General features: G+C 39.9%; 1 protein-coding gene across 1 annotated transcript; it reads left to right on the forward strand.

The window, feature by feature from the left end:
- On the forward strand, window positions 1–25,846 carry plekho2 (pleckstrin homology domain containing, family O member 2). The gene is made up of 7 exons (XM_037754155.1): window positions 1–351; window positions 15,589–15,738; window positions 16,592–16,714; window positions 20,737–20,841; window positions 20,927–21,025; window positions 22,315–22,635; window positions 22,729–25,846. The coding sequence occupies exons 1-7, from the start codon at window positions 343–345 to the stop codon at window positions 24,031–24,033; spliced, it is 2,112 nt and encodes a 703-aa protein (XP_037610083.1). The 5' UTR covers window positions 1–342; the 3' UTR covers window positions 24,034–25,846.
- Window positions 25,847–26,465: the final 619 nt, after the last annotated feature.

Below are 26,465 nucleotides of genomic sequence, written 5' to 3' on the forward strand. Positions count from 1 at the left end.
GCACATCATGTTGCTCCTCCTCGACAGAGACTCTTCGATGCAACAGTTTATAAAGAAAGAAGAAGAAGGGACTTCTTCAACAACCGGAAACCAAACTTTTTTCTACCAACTTTTTTTTTTTTTTAACTTCTCTGAAGCAAAAGAGGAAAAAGAAGAAGAGAGTCGACCCTCTTCTGCATGGTGTCATAAACTGAACGGTTCCTTATTCTCTTCATTTGCGTGTTGCTTGTTGGAAATGTGACCAACAGGAGGAGAAGAAGTAAACTGTTTCTGGAGAGGAGAAAGGGGCGACATCGAGGGATTTTATTTAGGCTCACATAACGGATTCTGGTCCTTTTTATCATGGAAGATGTGAGTAGTCAGTTAACCCTCCACTGTGTGTCATGCGTTGCTACTTTGTATCACTTTTATGTCCTCTTTGCTTTGTATTGTTGCAGTTTTCGATACTTTGTTGAGAGTTAACACTTCAGTGATGAGTAAAACTGTCTGCATGGGTGCGACCAAGATATTAGTGCAAAGTTATAGGGCCCATAGAATACAATAGGTGGCTATATTGGTGATTATGTAGCCTAATAGCAGGCTAATTAATGTTAGTTTGAGGAGTTTATACAAATACAAAGACTGTCTGCTTGAAGTCAACATTATTTGGCACCAAAAGCACCTGCCCCACCTGTCAATCTGTTGCATCAACTTGTTGGTCAGAGTCCCAAAAGAAACTCCACACAGCAACGACAAACTGCAGAGAGCAGCCACCAAACTCCATTCAAAAATATGCAATTTTATTGTTGCACTAAGTGTGGATGCAAACTTTTAACATTTAAAACACAATACAAGACTTTTTCAGAGTCATATATGTGCTTTCGTGAATTCGGCATTATTACAATCCCCATTTTGCACATATGTGAATTGCATTTCAACATTTAGTGTTGGGTTACACATGCACGCCCCATAACGGTTCAGATTTGAGGAACAACATGATCTAAAGGTTGACATTGCAAAAATTAAATATACCTGGTGGATTATACCTTTGCCGAATTAACTATGGTAGGCGAATATGACTAGAAAAGTGTTAACAAAGGCTTAAAAACGTTTCCTGCTTTCATTATAACCAATTAAATTGTGATTTGCCATATTTATGTATGAGGTTTGGCGTGCCGTTGTCAACAGGGTAATAGAACAGTGTCGATATTTGATTTGTGCCATCAGATTAGAAGAATACATTTGGCTACATTCTTCATGCATAACCTACATTAACCGACGACAAACTCCAGAGAGCCACCAAACTCCATTTAAAAATATGCCATTTTATTGTTGCACTACGTGTGGATACAAATTAATAACCTTTAAAACACAAAATCAGGCTTTTGTCAGAGTCATATGTGTGCTTTGGTGAATTCGGCATTATCACAATCCCCATCTAACACATATGTGAATTGCATTTCATCATTTAGTGTTGGGTCACACATGCACGCCCTCATAACGGTTCAGCAACATATCTAAAGGTTGATAATGCACAGATGAAATATACCTGGTGAATTGTACCTCTGCCGAATTTATTATGATGGGCGAATATGTCGGGAAAAGTGTTATTAAAGGCTTAATAACGTTTCCTGTTTTCATAATCATCAATTAAATTGTGATTTGCCATATTTCCGTATGAGGTTTGGTGTCAACAGGGTAATATAACAGTGTTAAACTAACACTCCATATTTGATTTGTGCCATCAGATTAGAAGAACTTATACATCTGATCTTAAAACATATAGGCTACATACTTAATATATAACCTACATTCAGGTAACAATTGATTATAGATGCACACCTCAATGCTGGTTTATTTTGAGGAAGCCAACTTGCTAGAAAAAGGAAGTGAAGTACAGAGACACAGTCAACTGTGTTACCTACAGTATGCAGGGAAACTTGTTGCAAACATTTTAAAGCATGCTGTGCCTCGCCCTTTGATTTATCATAAACTATTAGATTTAGCTGCCAGAATCTGATAATTAAAAGCAGCCTTTCTTTCACTCTCCAGACTATGGAGGCTATAAACCATGAAACAGTTACAGCCCACATTTAAACTATAAGAATATGTTCTCCCTTATTCTCACAGGCATCTTCCACCATAAACAATGTGTGTTAGCAAGTAGTGGACACTGTGAGACAATTATAACTGTGACTTAATTCGCATTTAAGTCAAATTAAGGCAATAAATCGAGCTTAAAGCTGCAGTAGGCAGATTGGAGCAATTCTGATTAAAGAAAAAGTTATTTTTATAAAAGGGTTGCTATATCCTGACAGTAGTGCATGAGACAGATAATCTGAAAAAAGAAAATCATGTGCCTCCTCCGGTGCTCCTGATGGCATCTGCAAGATTTCACAGACCGGAGGAAAACAACTAATCAGACCGAGCTGGAGCCTTGCTGTCTCTGAGCAGCTGTCAATCACTCGCAAACTCCGATCAAACGGTCAAACTAGGCAGCGTCAAGCCCCCAGGAAGAGCGCCGGTCGTTGATGCCAATTTTCGTAGTGGCCAAACGCTGGTAATACAACTTCCGTGTCCGTCAACGTGATGCCGTTGGGCCCAAAAAAAAAAGAGACGTCTGTAACTATATTATATTTTTTTTAAGGTGAACCAACTTCCCAGTACGAACACTCTAGTATCCCTTATTTAAATCATTAGATACTACAAGTTATAAAATACACTAATAGCCGAATCCAGAGTTATTTCCCTTCCTCTGTTCATGTGATTGAGACCCAGACCGAGGCTGGAGCGACGGCTGAGAGGCGGAGTTAGCAAGCTGTAACGACAGCGTGACGGCTTTGACCCCGTGACCGAGCGGACGCCTGCTCCATGGGCCCAATGGATGCGGAAGATCGCCGGAAGATCCGGGTACTTTTCCAGTCGGAAGTCAAGCCATTTTGGCATCATGCGCCACTGACTAACTTTCATAGGAATGAACGTGACCCCGCCTCCAACGCTGTATCCAGTTCTCTTAATACACCCATAGGCAGCGCTGATCAAATATGAATCAATACTCTGTTACTGTTTCTCACCTGAAATGTTTTCAGAAACATCTAGTAGTGTACTGTTTAGCTGTGACCGGGCAGCCTTGTTGAGATCAAGTAGAAAAAATACCAAGCACCGCCGACCAGCCTGAGCAAACTTTCTCATTTTACAGCTAAACAGTACACTACAAGATGTTTCTGAAAACATTTCATGTGAGAAATAGTCATTACAGTAACAGAATATTGATTAATATTTAATCAGTGCTGCCTAGTTTGACCGTTTGATCGGAGTTTGTGAGTGATTGACAGCTGCCTCTGTTGGATGAATAGCCAATAGGAATGCTCTCTCTCTCTGAAATGACCTGTGATTGGCCAAAGTCTTCTGTCACAAGGTAGATTTAAGAGGCACCAAAGTCTAGTTTTCTCTCAAAACACTTGAATTACAATATGCTGAAAGGTTATTATGGAAAAAAAAGATTTTCCACTAGGTATACACTTACACAGAAATAACACAGTCATAGTTCCAGATTTGTAAGTGATTCACCAGAATCTCTTACAACAGAAGTATGAGGTCATTGTCATAACGGCGGGCTCTGACTGATGACTTTCAAAGGTTGCAGCCTACAGTACTTTTTTTTGCATCTATCAGTTCAGCACGTATTTTGTGGATGGCGTTGTGTCAGGATTGGAATCTGAGTAGATGCTTGTGCAGCAGATGGTGGAGTCGAGTCCTGCATTGCATTTTGGGAAGTCACACAAAACAGTGTAGTTTGCTAGAAACAGTAACTTAAAGTACTTGGAAAAAGAACGAATGACATTATGAAACAGGTTAATGCATTATTTGGCAATGTCTGTGATATTTGAATTAGATTTAATCTATAAGATTTACTTTAAACCTTAACCAGTATTATTCATGGTCACTTTGTGATGTGAGAAATGAGAATATGATGTCCAGTGTGGCTGGGGATTCACAAAGTACAGATGGGCGAGGGCTAGTAGGAGTTACTGAAAAGGATCCAGTAGAACATGTAAGAATATGTCAACATTCAACCCTGCTAATTGGAGTCCTAGGCAAGATTTTGCTGAAGTCACACTCAAATGAAAACGTGTTGTGCTTTTAAATTTTGTCAAAATTGTAAAAAAATTATTTTAAAAAACTAGGTCTGTCAATTGATTAAAATATTTAATCACGATAATTAAATTAAATGTTTTTGCTAAGACATTTGGTTAAAATAAAAAAAAAACTAGTAAAAACTTTTTTTTAAATATTTAATTACGATTAATCACATGATTGCTTGTCGTTAATCTGTTCAAAATGCACTTTAAAGGGAGATTTTTCAAGTATTTAATACTCTTATCAACATGGGAGTGGGCAAATATGCTGCTTTATGAAAATATATGTATATATCTATTAATGGAAATCAATTAACAACACAAAACAATGACAGATATTGTTCAGAAACCCTCACAGGTACTGCATTTAGCATAAAACAATATGCTCCAATCATAACATGGCAAACTGCAGCCCAACAGGCAACAACAGCTGTCAGTGTGTCAGTGTGCTGACTTGACTATGACTTGACCAAGCTGCATGTGATTATCATAAAGTGGGCACGTCTGTAAAGGGGAGACTCGTGGGTACCCATAGAACCCATTTACATTCACATATCTTGAGGTCAAAGGTCAAGGGACCCCTTTGAAAATGGCAATGCCAGTTTTTCCTTGCCAAAATTTAGCGTAGCGTTATTTAGCCCCCTTTGAGACAAGCTAGTATGACATGGTTGGTACCAATGGATTCTTTAGGTTTTCTAGTTTCATGTGATAACAGTATTTTTAAAACTGAGCCCGCTACAACCTAAAAATAAATCGCAAGTCGCATGAATGCGTTAAAGAAATTTTGGCATTAAAACAAATTTGTGTTAACGTGTTATTATCGTATTAACTTTGACAGCCCTAAAAAAAATAAAAAAAATAGGGAAAAAAATAAGGAAATTAGGGTTTTATTTATTCTGTAGTGACAGAAGTCAGTATGGCTTCATTAGGGTTATCCAGGTGGCAGATATGTTGGTTCCAACTGAGGATGCCGGTACTATAATTGGATTGGTGTAATAATTGTTAAAGCAGACATGAAAACTAGGTTGTATCACTTCATTTCCAACAGGCAGGTTGTAGGCAGGCAGTGTAAAGAGACAGAGGTCTTAAACTACTAACGGTATGATGCTGCGTGGGCTTGTTTAAAGAAGCCTGTATCAATGTTCACAGATTATATAAAAGTATGACATGTCCAAGTCAGTAGTGTACCACAGTGTGACATAAATGTGTCCAAAAAACGTTTTAAACCTCTTTTGAAAAGTAGAAAAATGTGCTCAGTATCTGCGGAGTATAGTTAATATCTTCTATATTGCTGTGTGGATATTGTAATATAGCTAAACTGAAACTAGCGCTCTGTGTTTATTACTGGAAAGATTGTATGAACACCCACTTCTCGGCTGGCTGCCCATTAACAGCTGTCTGGCTCTTTTCTGTGTCTTTACTTTTCATTTGTCACTTCCCGTTCTCCTCTTCTCTACTTCACATTCTCTTCTTTATCTTCCACCCCCTCAAACCCCACTGTCCGTGATGATCATTCGTCCGCAGCTCTGTGAGTCATCCTTTTATCGCCACCCCACTGACCTCGAGTGCAGTGGTGTGACGTGTCTGCCTGACCCGTTCAGCGAAGAGGAAACAGACCGCCACATTATGTGTCAGGCAGAAAACAATTAACCCTCTCTCATCATCGTCCTGCTATCCAGGCTGGCCGCTGCTACACAATGATGTGTGTGTGTGTGTGTGTGTGAGTGAGAGTGCATCGTGTTTCAGGGAAAGTGAATTTATGAAAAAGAATAGTGAATGCATGTGTGTGTTCTTGCAGGACAAAACGTCCTCAAGAAGATGGAAAATGTTCATTTGGAAGACATTGAGCTCATTTCTACTTAGGCTACTGCACAACAAGGCTGGGATGATTCACATATCTCCCGATTCGATATTACCATTTATTATTAGTGGTATTTTCTTTTTAATTTATAAGGGACATGTAATGTTTTTATAATTCTGGGAAATATAATCCAATTAATCTTATATATTTAAATTTATATATAGTATATACAGTTCCCTTTGTTAACACCGTATTTTGAAAAACGGACGTAGTCACACGTGTCTACTTCCTCTAACTTCTCCAAGTCCATCTCTAGCTCTCCCGTCAGCTCCGTTCTCTTTATACATCCATGGTCAGCTCCATCGGGGCCGTTTGAATGTTTTTAACATAAATGTCAGTATATGGGTGCTCTACAGTTGTAGCGTCGGCCCATTTCACCACGGAGATGGCCGGCTTAACCGCACGTTACCGCGATACGATAACGTTTCCTGTCCATGACAGAGTTAGCATGCAGCTTTAGCCGTGATGTCTAGCTCTCTTTTCCTGTCAATGAGTGAAACACAAAGTGTTTCCATCCTTTACTGGATGTGTAGTGTTTACCACTCTGGATTTAACATGTGAGGGTGCAGGTCGTATCCATGTGGACCCTTCGCTGTTTGTCGTCTCGGCTCGCTGCAGTTTGTTTTGGTTGAAGGATACGGAACAGATATGACGTCATGTTACTCAGACTACAACAATAAAAGCGGTAACTTCCTTCTACCTCCACATAGACTCAAATGAAGCAAATATATCGATTCTGGCATTAAAAAATCAATTTCAAAATCGTAAAAAAACAATCGTGATACATAGGTGAATCTATTTTTTTTTCCCACCCTGACTTCACAAGGGGTTAATTTATAGGATTAAACAGAAATAGTGAAATACTGCTGTTGTTTGCTTCCTTGATATACTTCTCCATGTTTCTCACTATTTGTTCTTGATAATATCAGGACATGTCTCTGTCCATCCGTGTCCTAGACACACAGAGTTACAAAGTGGGAGGACTTTTCTTTCACAATGTCAGGTGATTGACAGTTGCATCTCCACAGCTGGGATGGGCATGGTGACGATTAATCAATTCATCAATCGTCTATGTCAAAAAGTAGTAAAAAACGCCCATCACACCTTCCCAGAGCCCAAAGGGATGTTGTTAAATTGCTTGTTATTCAACTATGGTTCCATATTTTGGTCACAAATAGAGAGGAGAGGTTCGACTCATTTTACCGACACTAAAGAGAGTCGGGTTTTCAAGTGTCACCAAGTCTGTCACCCAGAGATTGGTGAATCCCCCATCTGCCCATATGAAAAAGTTGCCTTTCTCCCTTTTCACTGGACCCTGTTCCCCAAAATGAACAGTGTTTTGTGTCGGCTTAATTGTTGATTTCAGTCCAATGTTTCAGTTTATTTGATATCAAGTAGTGTGTATAAATGACACAGGCTCGTTTAGTTAGTTTTATGGGTTTTTTGTTGTCCTGCAGGGGATGGAGGGGTAGATCAGCTGCTCAGAAGCTCAATCAAGGAAACAGGTTTTCCTCCTGATGTCCTCTTAGCAGGGAGGGGCTGGGCTCTGTTAACATGTAGGATGATAAAGGTCAGATAGTTCTGCAGTAAACGACTGATTCTATAATGGTTGGTGGGCTCATTGGTATGTGTGGGTACCTCAAGATAGATCGAGATGTCAGCAGTAACTTAGAGATCTTGTATTAACGGTCTGTTCATTATTCTGTGTGAATTTGGATGCTTGCTCAGTTTAGCTCCCCCTGTACGTACCTGGTCAAGTGGTATAGGTTCCAGTTAGGTGAGGCTGAGAAGATAAAATCCCATTCACTGGAGTAAGAGGGGGAAAAAGGAGGTTGCAGCTTTCTTTTGTTTGGTGTTCTTTTGATTCAGTTTAAATGTAGTTTCATTGAATTTCCCACGTTTCATTTTTGCCCTTTGTTTCAGTCAACTTTTTGTTAATAAATACCACTTTTTTTTTGCACTATACTCCTGCTTATCAATCTGGTTCTTCAACATCCCTTTTTTAAAGTTTCCCAGTGCCAAACCACCTCATCTGCCCTTTATACGGGTTGGTGGCACAACACTATGTCATAAGACTTTATTGTGATAGGAAGAACGTGGGTGAAATGTGTGCATAATGTTCACACATGGCCATGACACCATTATATAAATAGATTTCCTCCTTCTGTGAGAGATCGATGTGAGAAAAAAACTGAGAAACACCCACTGCCACACTCCACCATTAGGTGAGGTTACAGTTTTGGCCTTTAATGTGAACCTTTTCACTCATTTAGCTTCTCTTACCACTGAGCTCTGTAGGTCAAGATGAGTCCAAAGGATTGTAGTCTGGTCAGTTATCACGCTGATGTATGTTCAAGTGTTCATTTTGTTTTTAATTAGTTATTTGATGCTATAAAAAGGGGGTGAGACGTCATGATTGAAAGCTGCTCTGAGTGAAGTAGTCGCAGCCGTAGCTGCTCCAATACTGCAGCTTCAGCCCCCCCCAGTCACTACTACGCAGACTCTGGCTCCAAACGACGTCAACATCTCAAGATGGAAGCTCCCGTATCCGGGATATTTTGGGCTTCACTTTTATAAGTGGAGACGCATCGTCCATCTAATGGTGCCTTCAAATGAAACTCGTGAGCTTGTGTTTACAACATGGGAAGTCGTGTACGCGAAATGCTAAGCGTTAAAGTGGTTAAGTCGTGAAGAAAAGCCGCGGCTAAGCAACGGCAATATTAACGGCAATATTAACGTTACTGTCGGCGTCTAGAAGCCACAGAGGCTAACAATTTAGCAAGCGGGTAACATAATGCAGGAAATGCGAAGGCATAATGAGAGAGGAAAAAGATGAGGCCGTTGGGAATATCAACATTTTCCTCAGACTTATTATACAATTACCAAGAAAAACAAAATACGACTAAAATTACAATATATTAACTTATTATGCACCGAAAAATTAACTTCCATGGGCTCCACCATTTCTCACAACATCAACAAACACGTCACAAGTCGTGAACTCTGAGCTTTCAGAAACTTTCCACTTACGAGGTTGTGAATACGACATGAGGGGGGCGTTCATATGTCGTAAACACTACCCCATTTGAAGGCACCATATGTATATATATATATATGTATATATATACAGTGTTTGGTCTCCACAATAAGTGAAACGAAGAGTTGGGGTGTGTTTTTCATGGCTAATTATAAGGATGTCCATTATTGACAGTACGCTATATGACAGTAAAATAAAGAACACAACTTATATTGGTGCAGCACCTTTATCGTGTTGTTAGCAAACACTTCGGAGCTTTTGGGCCCACTTGTGGTCTGTGGTGTGATATATAGAGCAGCGGCCTCACAGCTTTAAACATTAGTACCCTAAGTGTGAAAGTTTCAGTATGCAGCGTGTTAGAATGCATACATTGTGTACAGTGATTGACTTGAATCTCAATGCAACACTGAGGAACAAGTAAAGCCTACATCTGTTTCTGATAGTGTAGGGTGTGGACAGTTTCATCAACCCTGCAGTTATGTCATTTATTGCATTACATTTGGCTGTGACAACATTGGCAGCAACGACACAAAAACAGGAACCTCACGATGGAGGCGAGCATCTCTGAATTTGACCTTTCCTACTAGAACTTTATTGTTTTTCATTTCAGCTTTTACAGCTTTTTGTGTGCAGCTTTTGTCAGGAAGAAGTGGAGTCAAGTTAATTATCCACTGTTTGCCAACTTTTTTTGATAAACAACTTAATTTTGTACTCAAAGTAAAAAAAAAGAAGGTTGTTGCTAAAATGAGAATGTGACGTATGACTATAGTAGAAGCTGCAGGTCAAAGGTCATCCTCCAAGCTGCAGGCGCACTCATGCTCGTTTGAGTCTGAGCAGCAAACCGATAAATCTGTTTATCTGTCAGTTTGTCTTTCTAGTTAGTTAGCTAGTTAGGTGTAATTAGCTAACCCAACCACATTAGATAACTGATGGATTTCATTTGATTTTTAATTTCCTCCACCTTACTTTAGTGTGTTTATTTTCACCATGGCATTTATGGGTTCGGTGAATGGGTGAAATCAACGCAGTGGATTACAAAAAATCCCACCGGCAGAATTTACACAACACACCGACTGTCTGTCTCGCTCTCTTCTTTACCGTCTCCTCCTGCTGGAGATAAATTAATGGAAAGCAGCCGATACTGGAGGTCCGAACGACGGGGAGCGCACAACTTTCAGCCCAAAAGAAAACAAGAGAAAAGTCCCGTTAGAGAAATAAACAAATCCCAGTGCAGCCCGGTGAGGTGTCGATGCTGGAGCTGTGGCGAGGGCGGCCGGTGTTGGTGAACGGTGCACCTCCAAAACATCCCGAAACTGCATTTCAAAAGGCGAACTTCTACAACATGTCTATCCGTCCTCCAGTGCACTGTGGCCGGCGTGCAGCGGTGCGTCTCCTCGGTGCAGCAGTAGCCAGCAGACAGACGCCTCGCCAGGAGGAGACTGTGAAGAATAGAGCGAGAGAGAGAGAGAGAGAGTCGGCATGTTGCGCTAATTCTTGTCTCATCTTGTGGTCTGATAAACAGAAAATGAATCTAAACTCGGCTGAGAAACGATGCAATCTGGTTGCCATGGTAATGAATTATCTGTTTGAGAAAGAACCAAAAAACAGGAAGTAAAGCTGGCTGGGGTGGGGGGGGCCTTTAAGGCTGATAACGGGTTAATCGTACCAGCAAAACAACATATTTGTCCAGCCCCCATGTCTTCTCCCAGCTCGGGTGGGGTTGGTGGGGTTAAAGTGTGAGCTCCAGCGAGGCTTCTGGTGACTTCATGCTGGGCAGGTCAGCGTGAAAATCAATGAATGCCAGATGCTCCCTGACCTAAAACTTCATCAGAAACACATGTCTGCTAAGGTGTGCCTCTTTCACGAAAACCCTGCGCTCGGTTTTCTCTTCCTCTTTTAAGACACAGCGTGCATGAGATACCTTAGCTTTAGCATGTTGTCATTTTTGTCTCTTCGTATTATTATTTTAATCTGCACATAGATGACGGTTGACATGTCAACTTTCACCACGACAACCGCGGCAGATAGATCGTTTGGACGTGTGTGGGCAGTTTTGGGTGAAAGGTTTGGTTAGGTCTGTGTTTCAGTGCAGAGCAGACTTCCTGTTAGTCCAAAACTGGAGCCCCTTAACCTACTATCTGACATCACAGTGCAGAGCTATACTAGTCAGTCATCTCTCACTGCTGCTCTGCTGCAAGGGTTTGATCAGCGTGACGCTGTACTGAAGTGTTCCACCTACATGTAGCCTCATTTTACCCCGTGTCAGAGGCATGCCAAGGCCACTCTGTGCCTAAAAGGTGCTTTCCTGGACTGCACAGTGAATCTGCTTTCTCTTCATGTGGTGAACGTTTATCCTAGTTGCACTATCGCTCTATTTTAAAGTGTTTTTTACAAAGCAGCTTTTTTTTATTTTCTGCCCTTCTCGCTCTCCGTCTGGCACGTCTTTCCTGCCTGCTTGGCTCTCCTTTCTTTGCAGCTGCGCTGCCGTTTACCAAGTAGAAGCACACTTGCAGTTACAGTGAAAGTGGAAAAACAGTTTGATGACCTCCCACCTAATCCCCCCCTCAAAAAAAAAATAGAAAAAAAAAATAGATATCCTGTGGAAGTTCCTCCAAAAGAAACAAAAGGCTGGGAATTTTGCAGACACCTGCACTTCAGGCGGTGTTTTAGTCACCATGGAAAAGGGAGTATCTGGGTTTACACAGAGCTTACTCCACAAGTCTATATGTAGACACAGGTCTATATTTCACAGAGGTCAGCAGCCACAGTAGTCTGCTTGGATTCACAGCAGTTACAATAGATTATAATGGGGAACAAGTTTCACTGGGAAAATGATCAAAATAGATTACAATAGATTAGATTCAACTTTATTGTCATTGCACATAGTACAAGTACAACGAAATGCAGTTTTGCATCTAACCCAGGGGTCTGCAACCTGTGGCTCTGGAGCCACATGTGGCTCTTTAGCTCCTCTCCAGTGGCTCCCTGTGGATATTTAAAAATGGAAATGAATAACTGTTTTTTGTTTAGATTTTCATTTTTATTTATCATTGTTGTAGGTCTATGGTACGACGGAGTATTAGGGCCACATTGAGGAAAAAAAAAAAAATCGGAGATTTCGAGAATAAAGTCATAGGTTTACGAGAAAAAAGTTGTAATATTATAATGTAGTAATTTTATGTGTTATTTTCTCGTAAAGTTATGACTTTATTCTCGTAATATTACATTATTTTTTTCTCGCTAGGTTATGACTTTATTCTCGTAATATTACGTTATTTTTTTCTCGTTAAGTTATGACTTTATTCTCGTAATATTACAATTTTTTTTCTTGTTAAGTTATGACTTTATTCTCTTAATATTAGGACTTTTTTTCTCGTTAAATTATGACTTTATTATCGTAATATTACGTTATTTTTTTCTCGTTAACTTATGACTTTATTCTCGGAATATTACGTTATTTTTTTCTCATTAAGTTATTACTTTATTCTCGTAATATTACAACTTTTTTTCTCATAATATTATGACTTTATTCTTGAAACCTCAGATCTTGTTTCCCTCAATGTGGCCCTAATACTCCGTAGTATATTTGCACTTTGGCCCTCACTGCATTAGACTTATATACTATATACTTAGACTTAACTATAAGTTGCATACTGATGAGATGTTGTATAATACATTTTGTATAACAAAAAATAAATGGTATATAGGTGGAGTTATATTTATATCTATACACGGAGAGGTTATGTACATAGAGCTACATGCATATAGGACTAAGTGAAAATATATGAGATGAATATAAGAGAATAGATTATATATATATAAAGGTGGAATCATAAGTTATACTGTATATATATATAAATATACAGGAAAGGTTTGTACAGATGACGATAGTCCATAGGGACTAAATGAATACTATATAGATGAACATTAAAATGTCCATCAGCGTATAGTATGCCACTATATGGCTAAACACAATGCTGCTATTTGTCGCTAACAGTTAGCTTTTCATATTTAGCAAAAACCCGAATGTTTGACTGAGAGCGATTAGCATAAGTAGAAGTTATTTATGCTGGAGGAGTGGTTTGAGAAGATTATATGGAAGTTTTCTTTTAAAGAAAATCTCTTTTTCTGTAAAATTTAAATCTTTTTTTAAAGGTGTTTTTTTTGCATCTTCCATCGTTCCCAAAAACACGCTTTCATTGTTTTGTGAGTTTGTAGCTTGTAGTGGTTGAACACAGTAGCAGTTTGTGCCATTTTCGTTATGGATGTAAAGTGTTTCAGTTCCCTTATATATCGCTCACAGTTTCATTATTAATCACACTAGTGAGAATGTTCTGTGTTGCCTAGCAGCTGCTGCTGTCATGCTCTTCATGTTGTGCCCTGATAACTGCCCGTTTGGCTGCTTTGTAGACCAAAGCGACATTGCTATTACTTAGGCCTACTACCCATCTGTAGACAAAGGCCCAGTTCCAATACACCCAATACACCCTCTCTCTTCCCACTTCCACTCGTTCACGTTCAGGGTCCGCCATATTATGAGTGGAAGTGGGTTATAAAACCCTCCAACAGCGAGCAGCCTGCATCGATGCCGACTTAACCAGCCGCCCTCACTGACGACGTGCAACGCCGTTTAGTGTTCGTCATGGAACATCCAATATCAGTTCCCTGCAGCTACCGGTACATTTACTCGTAAACTGCTCAAACTGATAAGACATTTAATTTATTCTACTTTATTGTCATACAGACGTTGACAACATAAAGTAGATAGATTGTATTTAGGATAAAATATACCCTCGTCTAGTCTAGAAAACGGTAGGCGTGTTCATCTGATTGTAAAGTGTTGTATATTTATACATATTCAAACAATATATATTTATTATTTTTTACCCCTATCAGGAGCTATAACCCCATAATTTATTATGTCTTCAACTGTGCAATACAGACTCAACAGTGCAATAATTAAGTGCAATAATCTGGTTTACTCCGGCATTAACACTGCATTTATTTATACAGAACATTTAAACTTATTTAATTCTTGCATTTTTATAAATGCATGCATTTATATTATTTGCATAGATCCTATTTTTTAGCATTATTATTTGTACTGTTGTTATATATATTTCTTATTTATATTTTCTTATGATTTCTTTATTTTTATACATTTATATTCTAGAACGGGAGCAAAACGTAACTCAATTTCCCCTTCGGAGCTCAATAACATATTTCTGATTCTGATATTTATTTCCTTGCCGGAGAGAGAGAAGTTCGTCCCGAAGTGGCCGCTGTATTGACACCCTCCACCTTAAAGAAGGAGCTTCATTGAGCTGTGTGTGCGACTACAAACGGAGTTCACTCCACCACGGAGTGGGAGGGTGTAGGGACCGGATTGGAATTATGCCCAAAACATGTCGGAGGCTAATGTGCAGAGCAAAGCTCAAAAAAGTAGATATACTCTCCAAAGGTGTCATAGTCTGAGGTGAGATGTGTCAGAGGCGCGGCTTGCTTAAGAGGCAGAAATGAAAAAGTCCGATAAGAAGTGAGAGCTGCTGCTCTTAACAGGCCTCTGCCCCAGTTCTCTAACGCCAAACTACTTTTGCAATAACACCCCACTGTAAGCAGAACTCTGCTTTTTCTCACTCGCTGCACAACCTCAATCTGAGCTTAATCGCTAAAGTGTCAAAACAGGAAGAAGTCATTACATGAGCTGATGTTACTAATAAGTAATTTACAGTACTGTGACACACACACATTCACTCACCCGCTACACCAGTCACTGCTGTCAGCATAAAGTTCAACACAGCAGTTGCTTAGAACAACCATCGTTTTCTATGTAAGACTCATGACTGGATAAAAGGGGCAACTTTAGTGGGTAACTTTAGTTTATATTGTGCTCAGGTGAGGTGATGCATATTCCTGAATACAATTTGTGGGGGTCAATAACAGGTTTAGTTCAGCCAGCCAACACACCGATGGCATCTTCACAGGCTGACACCATAGACGACATGACAGCTTTCCAAAAGTGAAGCCAAAACATTTAGATCGCCCAGATTTTTTTTTTTCCAAAGATGGTTTCTGTCATTTTAAGTAGTTCTTATCACGCTGATGTACTGTATGTTCAAGTGATCATTTTTCTGATCATTTTAGTTTTAATTAGTAATTTGATGCTATATAAAGAGGGTGAAAAAAAAAAGAAAAAAAAAAAGTTGCTTTGTAAAACCACATTAAAATAGAGCAATAGTGCAACTAGGATATACGTTCACCACATAAAGATAATGCAGCCTCACGGTGCAGTCCAGGAAAGCACTTTTTAGGCACAGAGCATTATCTTCACTCTAGCTTTAAAACTGAGCCTGCTACAATCGTAAAATCGCAACTTCATTGACAGCCCTAGATAGAAATGTGCAGATTATATAATATGCTGGTATGTTTACCAACTATCAAATCAATACTTCAGTCCTGTTCTAGTACAGGTATACTGTGCATTACCAATTAGTAACAATGACAAACTGAAAGTGATAATGTGTGCACTGGTGTGTGTTTTGAGTGTGACTTCCTTCCTCTTATCATTGCAGGGTGCAAAAGAGGATCCAGCCCAGAGTAAAGAGCCAAAGTTCCTGGGTAAGGCCGGCTGGGTGAAGAAGGCCCCCAAGGGGCTGCTGGCCAGCTATAAGGACCGCTACGTCCGTGTGGAGAAGACAGAGATTGTGGTGTATGAAAATGAGGTACATACATAAGTTATATCTCCCAACTCATGCACCATATTTCTACAGAAAGCTCTCAAGATTTAGATAATACAGTCACATGATTGCTCAGAATACCATGGCCACAAAGACAATACTTTTTAGTAGACTGTTGATTCTCTCCTTGCAGGATATGTTGATATTAATCAAAAGCTAAAAGGATGTCACCTTCAGGTAACACTTTATTTTACTGGTCCGTAAATTTCATGGTAATTAGGTGATAATTAGCAAGTAACATATTTGAAATTTCTTTGGAATTAAAACATTATTTAATAATTATATTCCGCTATTTCCCAATAAGCAGTAATAAATGACTGGTAATTTATTTAATACATTTCCAGGAAAAGAATACAAAGTTAATTGATATGCTTTATTTCCATGTCTGCTGATAAATACAGTAGATAATAATTAGTAAATAACTTCTTTGAAATTTCTTTAAAAAACTCCCTGAATCATGACATTAGCTACCAGGTTACATCTGTGTAGACAATAAGTCACACAATGGTGAGATTTGTGCCTGATCAGAAGCGTCTTCTATTAGTTTTCCACCTCCGATGAAGAGCAGCCTCTTCTCAAGCCTAAGGGCCTTATTTTAACCATTATATGCTATTTTAGCATATCATTATTAAATCATGTTTATAATAAAGTAATTTTCAACACATTTTGAGGTAAATATTGGGGTAATTCCAAAGAAATTTCAAATAGGTTACTTGCTAATTATCACCTAATTACCGTGAAATTTGTGGACCTGTGAAATGAAGTGTTACCATAACTCTTTATCCTGTATTTGAAATGAGAAACTTGCAGATAATTAACACGTAACTTTGTGTTGCAGGACCTGCAGAACTGCTTAGAGAGGGTTGACCTGGAAAACTATGATGAATGTCGTGAATTAAAGAGCCCGTTCAAGAAGAAGCACAGACTGTTACTGATTCGATCATCCAAGCCTGGAAATAAGGTGAGCTGAGAGATGCTTTTGGTGGAAATTAGGGCCGTCAAAGCCACAATTTTTAATGCATTAACGTAACTTGCGATCTTTAGGTTGTAGCGGACTAAGTTTTAAAGCTAGAGTGAAGATACTGGCATCATATGAAACTAAAAAACCTAATGAATCCATTGGTACCAACCATGTCATACTAAAGTTAGGCTAAATTTTGGCGAGGAAAAACTGTCATGGCCATTTTCAAAGGGGTCCCTTGACCTCTGACCTCCAGATATATGAATGTAAATGGGTTCTATGGGTACCCACGAGTCTCCCCTTTACAGACATGCCCACTTTATCATAATCAAATGCAGTTTGGGGGCAAGTCATAGTCAAGTCAGCACACTGACACACTGTTGGCAGCTGTTGTTGCCTGTTGGGCTGCAGTTTGCCATGTTATGATTTGAGCATATTGTTTTATGCTAAATGCAGTACCTGTGAGGGTTTCTGGATCAATATCTGTCACTGTTTTGTGTTGTTAATTGATATCCCATAATAAATATATACATACATTTGCATAAAGCAGCATATTTGCCCACTCCCATGTTGGTAAGAGTATTAAATACTTGACAAATTTCCCTTTAAGTTACATTTTGAACAGATAAAAAATGTGTGATTAATTTTTGATTAATCGTGGTTATCTATTTTAATCAATTGACAGCCCTAGTATATTTAGAGCTTCGTGTATATGCCGTGGTAAGAACTTAAGTCCCTTTTTTGGCTTGAAAACAAAGTCACAGATGCATCTGAACCCTGACACACATGGTAACAGGATGTGTACAAAATCTGATATGTGAAAAACAGAAGTTGGAAATCATGAAGTTTAATCGTGGTTTAGCGAGCATGATGAGAAGAGATAATTCGTTGAACACATTATTATTAGAAAATGATTCACCTCGAACAAAGGTCGTAAACATTTTTACTACTTTTCCACTTTAAAGATGCACGAATCAGTGTGTTATATTAACAAATGAGAATAATTAATTATAATAATTCATCTCAGGAGTCGGTGGAGACTAAAACAGAGCTAAAAAGCAGAGTGAATATTTTTCTTGCATTCATCAGGTGGACGTAAAAAACACTCAGTATAAATGCTGAAGTTGCTTCCTGTCGGCTGGATTTGTAAAAAGGAAAGTGTTTGCTAACACGTTCCCTTTAACATGAATTTCAAAGTAACACGTTTCATCTTAAAAACAAGAAGTTGAATTCGTAATAAATAAAATACTCTGTTCCTCAATTCAATAAAGTCAGGTTTTCCCTCCCTACTGCTACAGCCTTACATGATCTGGTTATGGTGGCAAGTTTAACAAATAATTGCAAACTTTAGATAGAAATTGCTGATTATTGAGTATGCAGTAACTCTTCAGCACAGTTTCAATTAGGCTGTGGGCTGTTGTGGGCTGTTGTGAGCTGTTGTGAGCTTCCTCATTGAGGTCAGCTTTAATTTTTGTGCAATGGCTCTAACAAATTAAGTTTGAGGTCTGAGGTCTGAGCTCTCTAGTTACAGGCTTCTTTTACGCCACTGCTGCTCCCACACAGTGTTGCAGTCAGGCGGCAACCTCCGGATCTGAGAAATGAAGCCTGCGTGCGTGCGTGCGTGCGTGCGTGCGTGCGTGCGTGTGAGAGAGAGAGGTACACATTTACTTCACAAACACACAGTATTGCTCTCTTGTGCAATTTGTGTCACTTTTTCCCCCCAGTCAGTATGTGAGCAGTGAGCAGTGAGCAGGCTGAGGAGGAGTGAGTCACACTCCAGTGTGCACAGATGTTTCAGTGTGTGTACAGATGTTACTGAGCTCTGAGCTGTGTCTGGACATACTGCTGTCTTTACTCATCTCAAACACCACCACCAGTTCCAGCTGCTCTTCTCTGGTCGTGGCTCCACAACCTGTAATGGGTTTTTTGATGATAGTAATAGCATACTTCAGAGGTTAGATAAACTATGACAAAGAGGCGTATACATACTGTCACTTATGCACACAGGCACGCATCCACATGCTATTACATCCACAAAAACAGAGGCTATAAACTAAGGTGCACAGCGGGAAATCCGTTAAATGTTTTGCATTAATAAACCTGTAACATTTTCATGTGTCATGAAAGAAATAAACTATGACCTAGAGGCTCAGGCGCTCATCTACATAGTGTCAGTCGTTATGCAAACAAGCGCGCACACACTCCCACGCATTTTATACGTCCACAAAATCAGAGGTTGTAAACACAAATACACAGCGGGAAATCTGTTAAATGTATTGCATTAATAAACCTGTAACATTGGGCCACCTTCACTGGTTACGTAACTAATTAAAAGATTAACAATATATTTATTAAGCCACATCAAGAACCGGTGTTTAATAACAACCACATGCGCGCTCATCCAGAAACGTAGCCACAATTACAAACATGCAAATAATACCACTCACAGTGTAGCTTACTACAAAGCAGTAGAGACAGTTTATCAAGGTGCATGAGTGGATTTACAGTTTGAACTCACTACTAGAACAGCTGGAGTTTACGACTGTGAGTGCAGAATCTCCTCAACACAACTTCTTTCCATTCGTTGCGTAATTTTCGAGTGAGATCATTCCCATTGGCCGGTCATACAATGTGGATATATATATATTTTTTTAATTGGCTAGAGAGGGGGGTGTTTTATAGGCTAGTACAATAATAAATAACTTCCATTACCAAACTGTATGACTTAATTTTACTTATAGCTGTAAAAGTATTTGAGTTTTGTTTTTTTGTCAGGAGACAATTCAGCTGAGGGGATACAGTGACCTTTTTACACTGTAGATAACGTTGGTAAAGACAATAAATTAAAGGCAACCTGTGTAGTTTTTGACCTCTAGTAAAGCGATGGAGCTACTATTTCTACTTTTCTTGGCAGAATTATGAATGTTGAGACTAAACCAGTTGTGTTGGTTTCCCTTTATTCCACTTTCAGAATAAAGGGAAGTAAAAAAAGGGAAATGTTGCTACAAAAGATTGTTTTGCAAGTTGAAATACCATCGTTGGACATTTAATCCCCTATTTGTAAAACTCCTGAGTTCCTGAATCCGCTGGTAGTTTGTAGTCTATTGTGGTTGTTCAGGGTGAATGAAGTGAGTCGGGTCTGACCAGGATGTGAGCAACTACTTGGCGGACGCTTGGTTTCTCCGGGGTAACCCTCCCCAGCTCTGGCTCTGCATGGCTGGACCGACCATGCCAAAAAGACTGTTATAAAGCAGCGCAGCAGCAGTGTGTCTCACAACCAACCAACCTGCAGCTGCTTTCCATAGTTATACATGTATAGATAATGTAGTCCTACAGCAGTGGTTCTCAAACTCTTTCTGTCATTCCCCTCTTTGGAGGAAGAAATATTTTCATCATGTTCGTCAGTCGCTTCAAATATTTAATCACGATTAATCGCAAAATGTACCTTAAAGTGAGATTTGTCAAATATTTAATCCTCTTATCAACATGGGAGTGGGCAAATATGCTGCTTTATGCAAATGTATGTATATATTTATTATTGGAAATCAATTATCAACACAAAACAATGACAGATATTGTCCAGAAACCCTCAAAGGTACTGCATTTAGCATAAAACAATATTCTCAAATCATAACATGGCAAAACTGCAGCCCAACAGGCAACAACAGCTGTCAGTGTGTCAGTGTGCTGACTTGACTATGACTTGCCCCAAACTGCATGTGATTATCATAAAGTGTTCATGTCTGTAAAGGGTGTAAATAGTAAAAATGTTTACGACTTTTGTTCGAGGTGAATCATTTTCTAATAATAACGTGTTCAACGAATTATCTGTTCATACCATGGATGTATAAAGAGACAATTTGTTTACACTTCCTCCGTGTAAAAGATTTCCCCCCACCTCTCATGCCAGAACCACTTGCCTACAGTAAATGTTTTACCTTTGATCATCGGCCTTATTCTGAAAAGACTGTTCTGTATTCACCGCTGACAGAAGTCGTCTCTCTGCTCTCTGTAACCGACAGGTCAGTGATGTGAAGTTCCAAGCTCAGACCGCAGAGGAGAAGGAGGCTTGGATTAAAGCTCTGCTTGACGGCATCAATCGAGCAAAGAACAAAATCTTTGATGAGGTAAACATCTCTTCATTTCATCCTCACTGAGTTTTTAATACACGTTCAGTGGAGAAGGGAATGAATGAGCTTCATGTTTTCACAGGTGACGGTTGATGAGAGCAGTAATTTAGACCATGTGACCCGATCGAGGCCCAAAGGGAACCGCAACCGGCGGCCACCGACCAGGATACACATGAAAGAGGTGTGTGTTTGTGTGTGTGTGTGTGTGTGTGCGTGTGTGTGTGTGTGTGTTCGAGAGAGAGAATCCATTCATGTGTGTGTAAGAAGACACTGTGTGGTTAGCTCCGTCGCTACAGTAAGTCAGTCGAGATTTGTATCTCAGCTTTGTGTTGAGTTTATTGTTCTTCTTGTGTTTAGATGGGTCTCTTATTGGTTCAGACACACACACACACACACACACACACACAGGAGGTATGCATGTGTGAATGTGTGTAAGTCACTCTGGATAAGAGCGTCTGCTAGAGGGCTGAACCAAACTAAATCATTCCTGTTGATTTCATGCCAGATTTATATTTCTATAGCTCCCATAAAGTATTCTGATTTGGTCTGATCTGGTTCTGAATAGTTACTGTTACTGTCTGTTTATTAAGCATATTTAAAATACTATATTTTGTATTACCAAATATGTATTAAGTATATTTTGCTATATTTTAGTAAAAAAGTAGGGCTGATTAACGCAAATTTGTTTTAACGACTCTAATTTAGCTAATTAACGCAACTTGCGTTATGTATTTTTTTATGGCTGTTGACAGTATTTTTCAGAAAACGTGTAATACAAAAAATAATCGCCTTAATGTAAGTAATCAACAGGGAAAGTTTCATGGTGATATCTAATAGTTAAATTGTTACCCTATTCATCTGTAGTGTCTCTCCTTAATATAAACTCCAGAAACATTAACAGAAATATTTTTGTTATTCACTAATCTCGCTTCTAATTTGCTGTGTTTTGATCACCGGTAAACTGCCGACAATGAAAGTCAACACATTCCTAATCTCTTCCCTTTCTGGTAGACTTTTAATTTGAAATATCTGCTGAGTTTCATGTTTATGTTTCTTTATTTTGCACAAATTAAGACTACACAAACGTAAAAAAAACTAAAAAGTGCAGGAAGAGGCAAAAAACCCACTGGGCTTATTTGAAGCCTCCACCTAGAGACAAGAATAATGTACAGACATAATATGACTACATAATAGTGATGATTAGAAAAAGATATAATAACAAGAAGCATTGACAGCGGTTTAACAATGAATGAAAAAAGGGCAACCTAGAAGTGATAAAAATTAATTAGTGAATAAAAACAGTATTTCTGTTAAAAGAGAAACTCTGCAGAAGAGTGGTCAGCCTTTTTTGTTTTAACTCTGCCTTTATTAGCAACCAGCCCATATGTTTGTATAACAGCTTGATGGTATATTGGCTTTTAATTGAACTAAATGTATTGTCTGCGTGATATCTTTTTTGCCCTCTAACAGGTAGCTGATGTGTCGTCTGACGGTATCCTGCGTTTGGATCTTGATCTTGAGGATGCCATAATGCCTAATGGGACCCATCACACCACTGTTGATGGCACTGCAACCCCCAAAGAGGCAATCAGAGTCCCAAGTCCTCCGTCCAAGGCCAGTGAAACTGCAGAGAGACGGTCCGGGGCGATTTCTGAAGAGGAGGCTCAGACCGAGCCAGAGGTCAGTCCCCAGAAAAAGGTCATCAAACCCCCCATGCCCCCGACCAAAGAGGCTAAACCCAGTTCACCACCTGAGGATGAACCTGATCAGGATGACGGTCCAGAGAAAAAGGTCTGTATGATGCAATATATAACCATTATCATTCAATGCAGAAATATTTGTGTGTTTGCATGATCTATAAAATATGATTTCATGTTCATTAAGGTCCTGAAGCCTCCTATGCCTCCGTCTAAAGAAGCCAAGCCGTCTGCTTCACCTGTGGAAGAAGCTACAGAAGCTGAAAAGAAAACGACGGGTCCACCACCACCAACCCCTCCCAACAAACCCAGCCCCAGCAGCTCCACGAGCAACCCGGCAGAGGCCTCGCAGTCCAGGCCGAACTCCCACCCTCCTACCCCTCCATCCAAAGAGAAGAAGCCCTCCCATCCTGCTGAGGAGCCGGACCAAGAGGTTCAAGACTCGACTGATGAGAATAAGGAGAAGGAGGAGACAGGAACAGATGAGGTGGACCAGTCGGTTTCTAAAGATCTACCCAGTGATGTTGAACCTGAGAGTCCCAGCGAAGAGGTACGGGTTTCTGGAGAAGAATCAGAGGAGACTATGACTAAAGCATCCGACAATGAGCCCACAGAGCAACTCAGAAAGAGTCCCAGTCCTCCTCTAATCCCCAAGAAAAAGCCTGTTCAGCCTGACGAGCAACACACGGACGACAACATGACTATAACGCAGACTGATGAGGGCCAGGACTCCGCTGCATTACTGCAAACAGCCTCAGATACCTCAGCCAGCTCTCCTCAATCAGAAGAGGCTCTACCCAAGAGGGAAGTCCAGTCAGTGGTTGTCTCTGTGAGTGACCCGGTCGCTGACGGCCTCAGCCTGAGTCCACTGCTCTGTCACCTGCCCGGGGAGAAGAAAAAGAAGACGGAGGAGAAATCCGTCGACAGCGGTCAGCACTCGGACGACGACAGCGAGGGCTCCGGGAGTGAAGACACGCTGGCGGCTTCCACGCGTGCGTTGAGAGGAAGCAACGCCGGGCTGGATGTGTTGGACGCCAGTGAGGAAGTCATTCAGCAGATCCCCGTTAGTATAAGGCCGAAACAGGCCCCACCCAAACCTCAGGTCAGACCGAAAATCTTTCCCTCTCGGCGTTCAGAGCCCACTCCTCCTCTCAAACCTTCAGCCATGGGCAGGTCTGCCTCCATCGGAGATCTGCTGTCTGACTCTTCAGTCCGCGTTCAGGCGAAACAGCCCACCGGAGCTGTGGTCGGAGGCGACGCGGCCCCTACCGATGACTTCAGGAAACTTGAGACTGAAGTGGCGCTGGAGATGGAGAAGACGAAGGAGCTCCAGAGCAGAGTGAACCAGTCCGGGGGGGGAGGTGACGGGGAGGGCGCGCCGGAGGACCTGCTGGCCAAGGCCATGGAGAAGCTGAAGAAGGCCGACCACGTCCTGAGGGAAGTCAATAAACTGAAACTCGCAAGGAGCTCAAGCACCAGGAAGAGCTGGTGAATGTCAGTCACAGAGAGAATGACTTAGAATTGACCGTTCGCTAAACCTGTCTCCTCAACAGTTGACTTTTCAGAGGGCAAAATCATCTAGAAATGAGAAGCTGCTTTTGTGTTCCTCTGACTGAAATCACTGGTTCCCTGCAACCCTTTAAAGCAGGGGTCAGCAACCTGCAGCTCTTTAGCACCTCTCCGGTGGCTCCCTGTGGCTTTGACAAAAATTATATAGAAATGAATAATGGTTATTTTTTAACATTTCAACTTTCGTTAATCATTGAAGTGATTCTTACATTCACCAACTGCAAACGTGTAGCCTACACACCACAAATTTTAACATTTCAGGAGGGCTGACCCAAATGCTTTGAAGCTTCGACCGTTGCCATGGTAATCAACCTCCAAATCAGTGTTCGAATGCTTCGTTTTCTAATCTTTTTATATATACAAGTATTTAATAACAATGTATAAATCCCGAAATAGCCCATGCAATAAGGAATAATCCCACAACATTATTCATATTGAATATTAATTATTATTAGTTATTTAACTAAAACAGGGGAGATGGAGACCGACAGACAGAAGAACATGTCAGCCTGCCCGCGCCATGCTGCTCCGCAAAGCTTCGAAGCTTCGATGCCCAAAAAATGGTAATCGGGACAGCCCTACATTTCAGTCAACTAACTGTGTGTCATATAGCCTACATACGTACGTCTACGGCCCCGGCGCCTTATCCTCTAATTTTGCCGATCTACACGTGTTGGCTAGTTTTGAGTTGAATTTCTGATTCTTACATAGAGTCCCTTTAATAGTTCACTATCTCTTTTTGATAGTGAAGGTTGCTGACCCCTGCTCTAAAGGATAGCGATTCTACCTAAGAGAAAGGAAAGCCTGTTACAGGTGTAACAACACTGGCTACGGGAGGGTCAGGGTTTAGTGAACGGTCACTTGATTGAGACCAGAATGACAGAAATCTCTCATTTTCTATGGTTATGCGGCACATGCAACTGTTTGCTCAGAATTAACTAAGTGCAATTATTTCTAGTTTAACTTTCTCTGCAGCTGAAAATAATGCTTAACGTTCTACTGTGTATTTTTTTGTTAATATTCGATATTTTCAAGAACGATTACTTGAAAGTTAATTAAAAAAATAATAATAATATAATGACAAAGCAGTACTGTCAATACATTGAGAACATGCAAAAACAAAAGTACTAAAAAGTGTTAATACCAAATTACACAAATTGTTTTAATAGTTTACTCTTTCTTTTATTTTCAGATACCATGTTCTTGCTGGCAGTTTTTTTATATATTGTACATAATTGATACTTTTACTACAGCATCTGCTGTTTATTGTTGATGACGAAAGATGTACCAACCTAGCTCAGGAGTTTTCTGAAATTCATCTTTTCAGTTAATCATAAAGCAAAATGAAGAAGTGCTTCTCCACATGGAATGATTCCAGTTTTATTATTAATGATATGTTTTTCATACTGATATTGTACATAACACGGAACGCAGAGCTTGTAGCAGCCCGTTTGGCTCTAACTAACCCTTTTTACAGTTTAATTTTACATTCATTTGATTTTATGAATCTATGCTCCTCTGTGATGTTCCTCGCAATTTTGAATCATGAACTCAGAATTTCCCCTATTTTTGTCCAATGCTTTGTTATTAAAATGGTATGACGGTTAGTGTTTAAGACTATTTTAAATATGTCACACCATTTAGAGTATGCAAGAATATTTTCTAACATTAGTTATAATTTTGTACTCTTTTGATAAAATTTGCTATTGCCCAAATAAACAAAGGGAAACTACCTGTTTACGTTTTGTGTCTTTAATGCATTATCGTTCTATTGGTTTCCTTTTAGAAAAGAGACAACACACCATAAATTGATGCTATGGAGTTACTTCTAATTATACTTGAGAGCAAAACTATCGACATGCAATCAAAACAATGTTTTATTGCAAGTAAAATGAATCCAGAAGTTTAGTTTGTGAATCCAAAAGTTTTGTTTGCAAATCCAAATGTTTGCAAATCCAAACGTTTTGTTTGCAAATCGAAACGTTTTGTTTACGAATCCGAAAGTTTTGCAAAAGCATTTGTCTGTTTCTTAACAGCTACAGTACATATACAATATTTGTCTGTATATTTAAAACAGTATTCCTGGTTATTTTGCAGGTGGAAATCCAATCCCACTTCTCTGGGATTGGATTTCTATTGTCTCTTTCTCTCTCTACTTCTATCCCCCTCTTTCTCTTAATCTAGACCATGGCGGACAAACGGAGTCTGCAAACCACAGGACAATACTGCAGTCAATACAGTTTGGGCAAAAAAAGGGCGCGTTCCTGTCCTACCTAAGAAAAAGGGGCCGCGTAAACAAATGAACTATGTGGCCCCCCTGCGGCTGCAATCGGACCCGTCTCAGATTTTCTAAAG

Source organism: Sebastes umbrosus, chromosome 2 (genome assembly GCF_015220745.1).
Source record: "Sebastes umbrosus isolate fSebUmb1 chromosome 2, fSebUmb1.pri, whole genome shotgun sequence".
NCBI lineage: Eukaryota > Metazoa > Chordata > Actinopteri > Perciformes > Sebastidae > Sebastes > Sebastes umbrosus.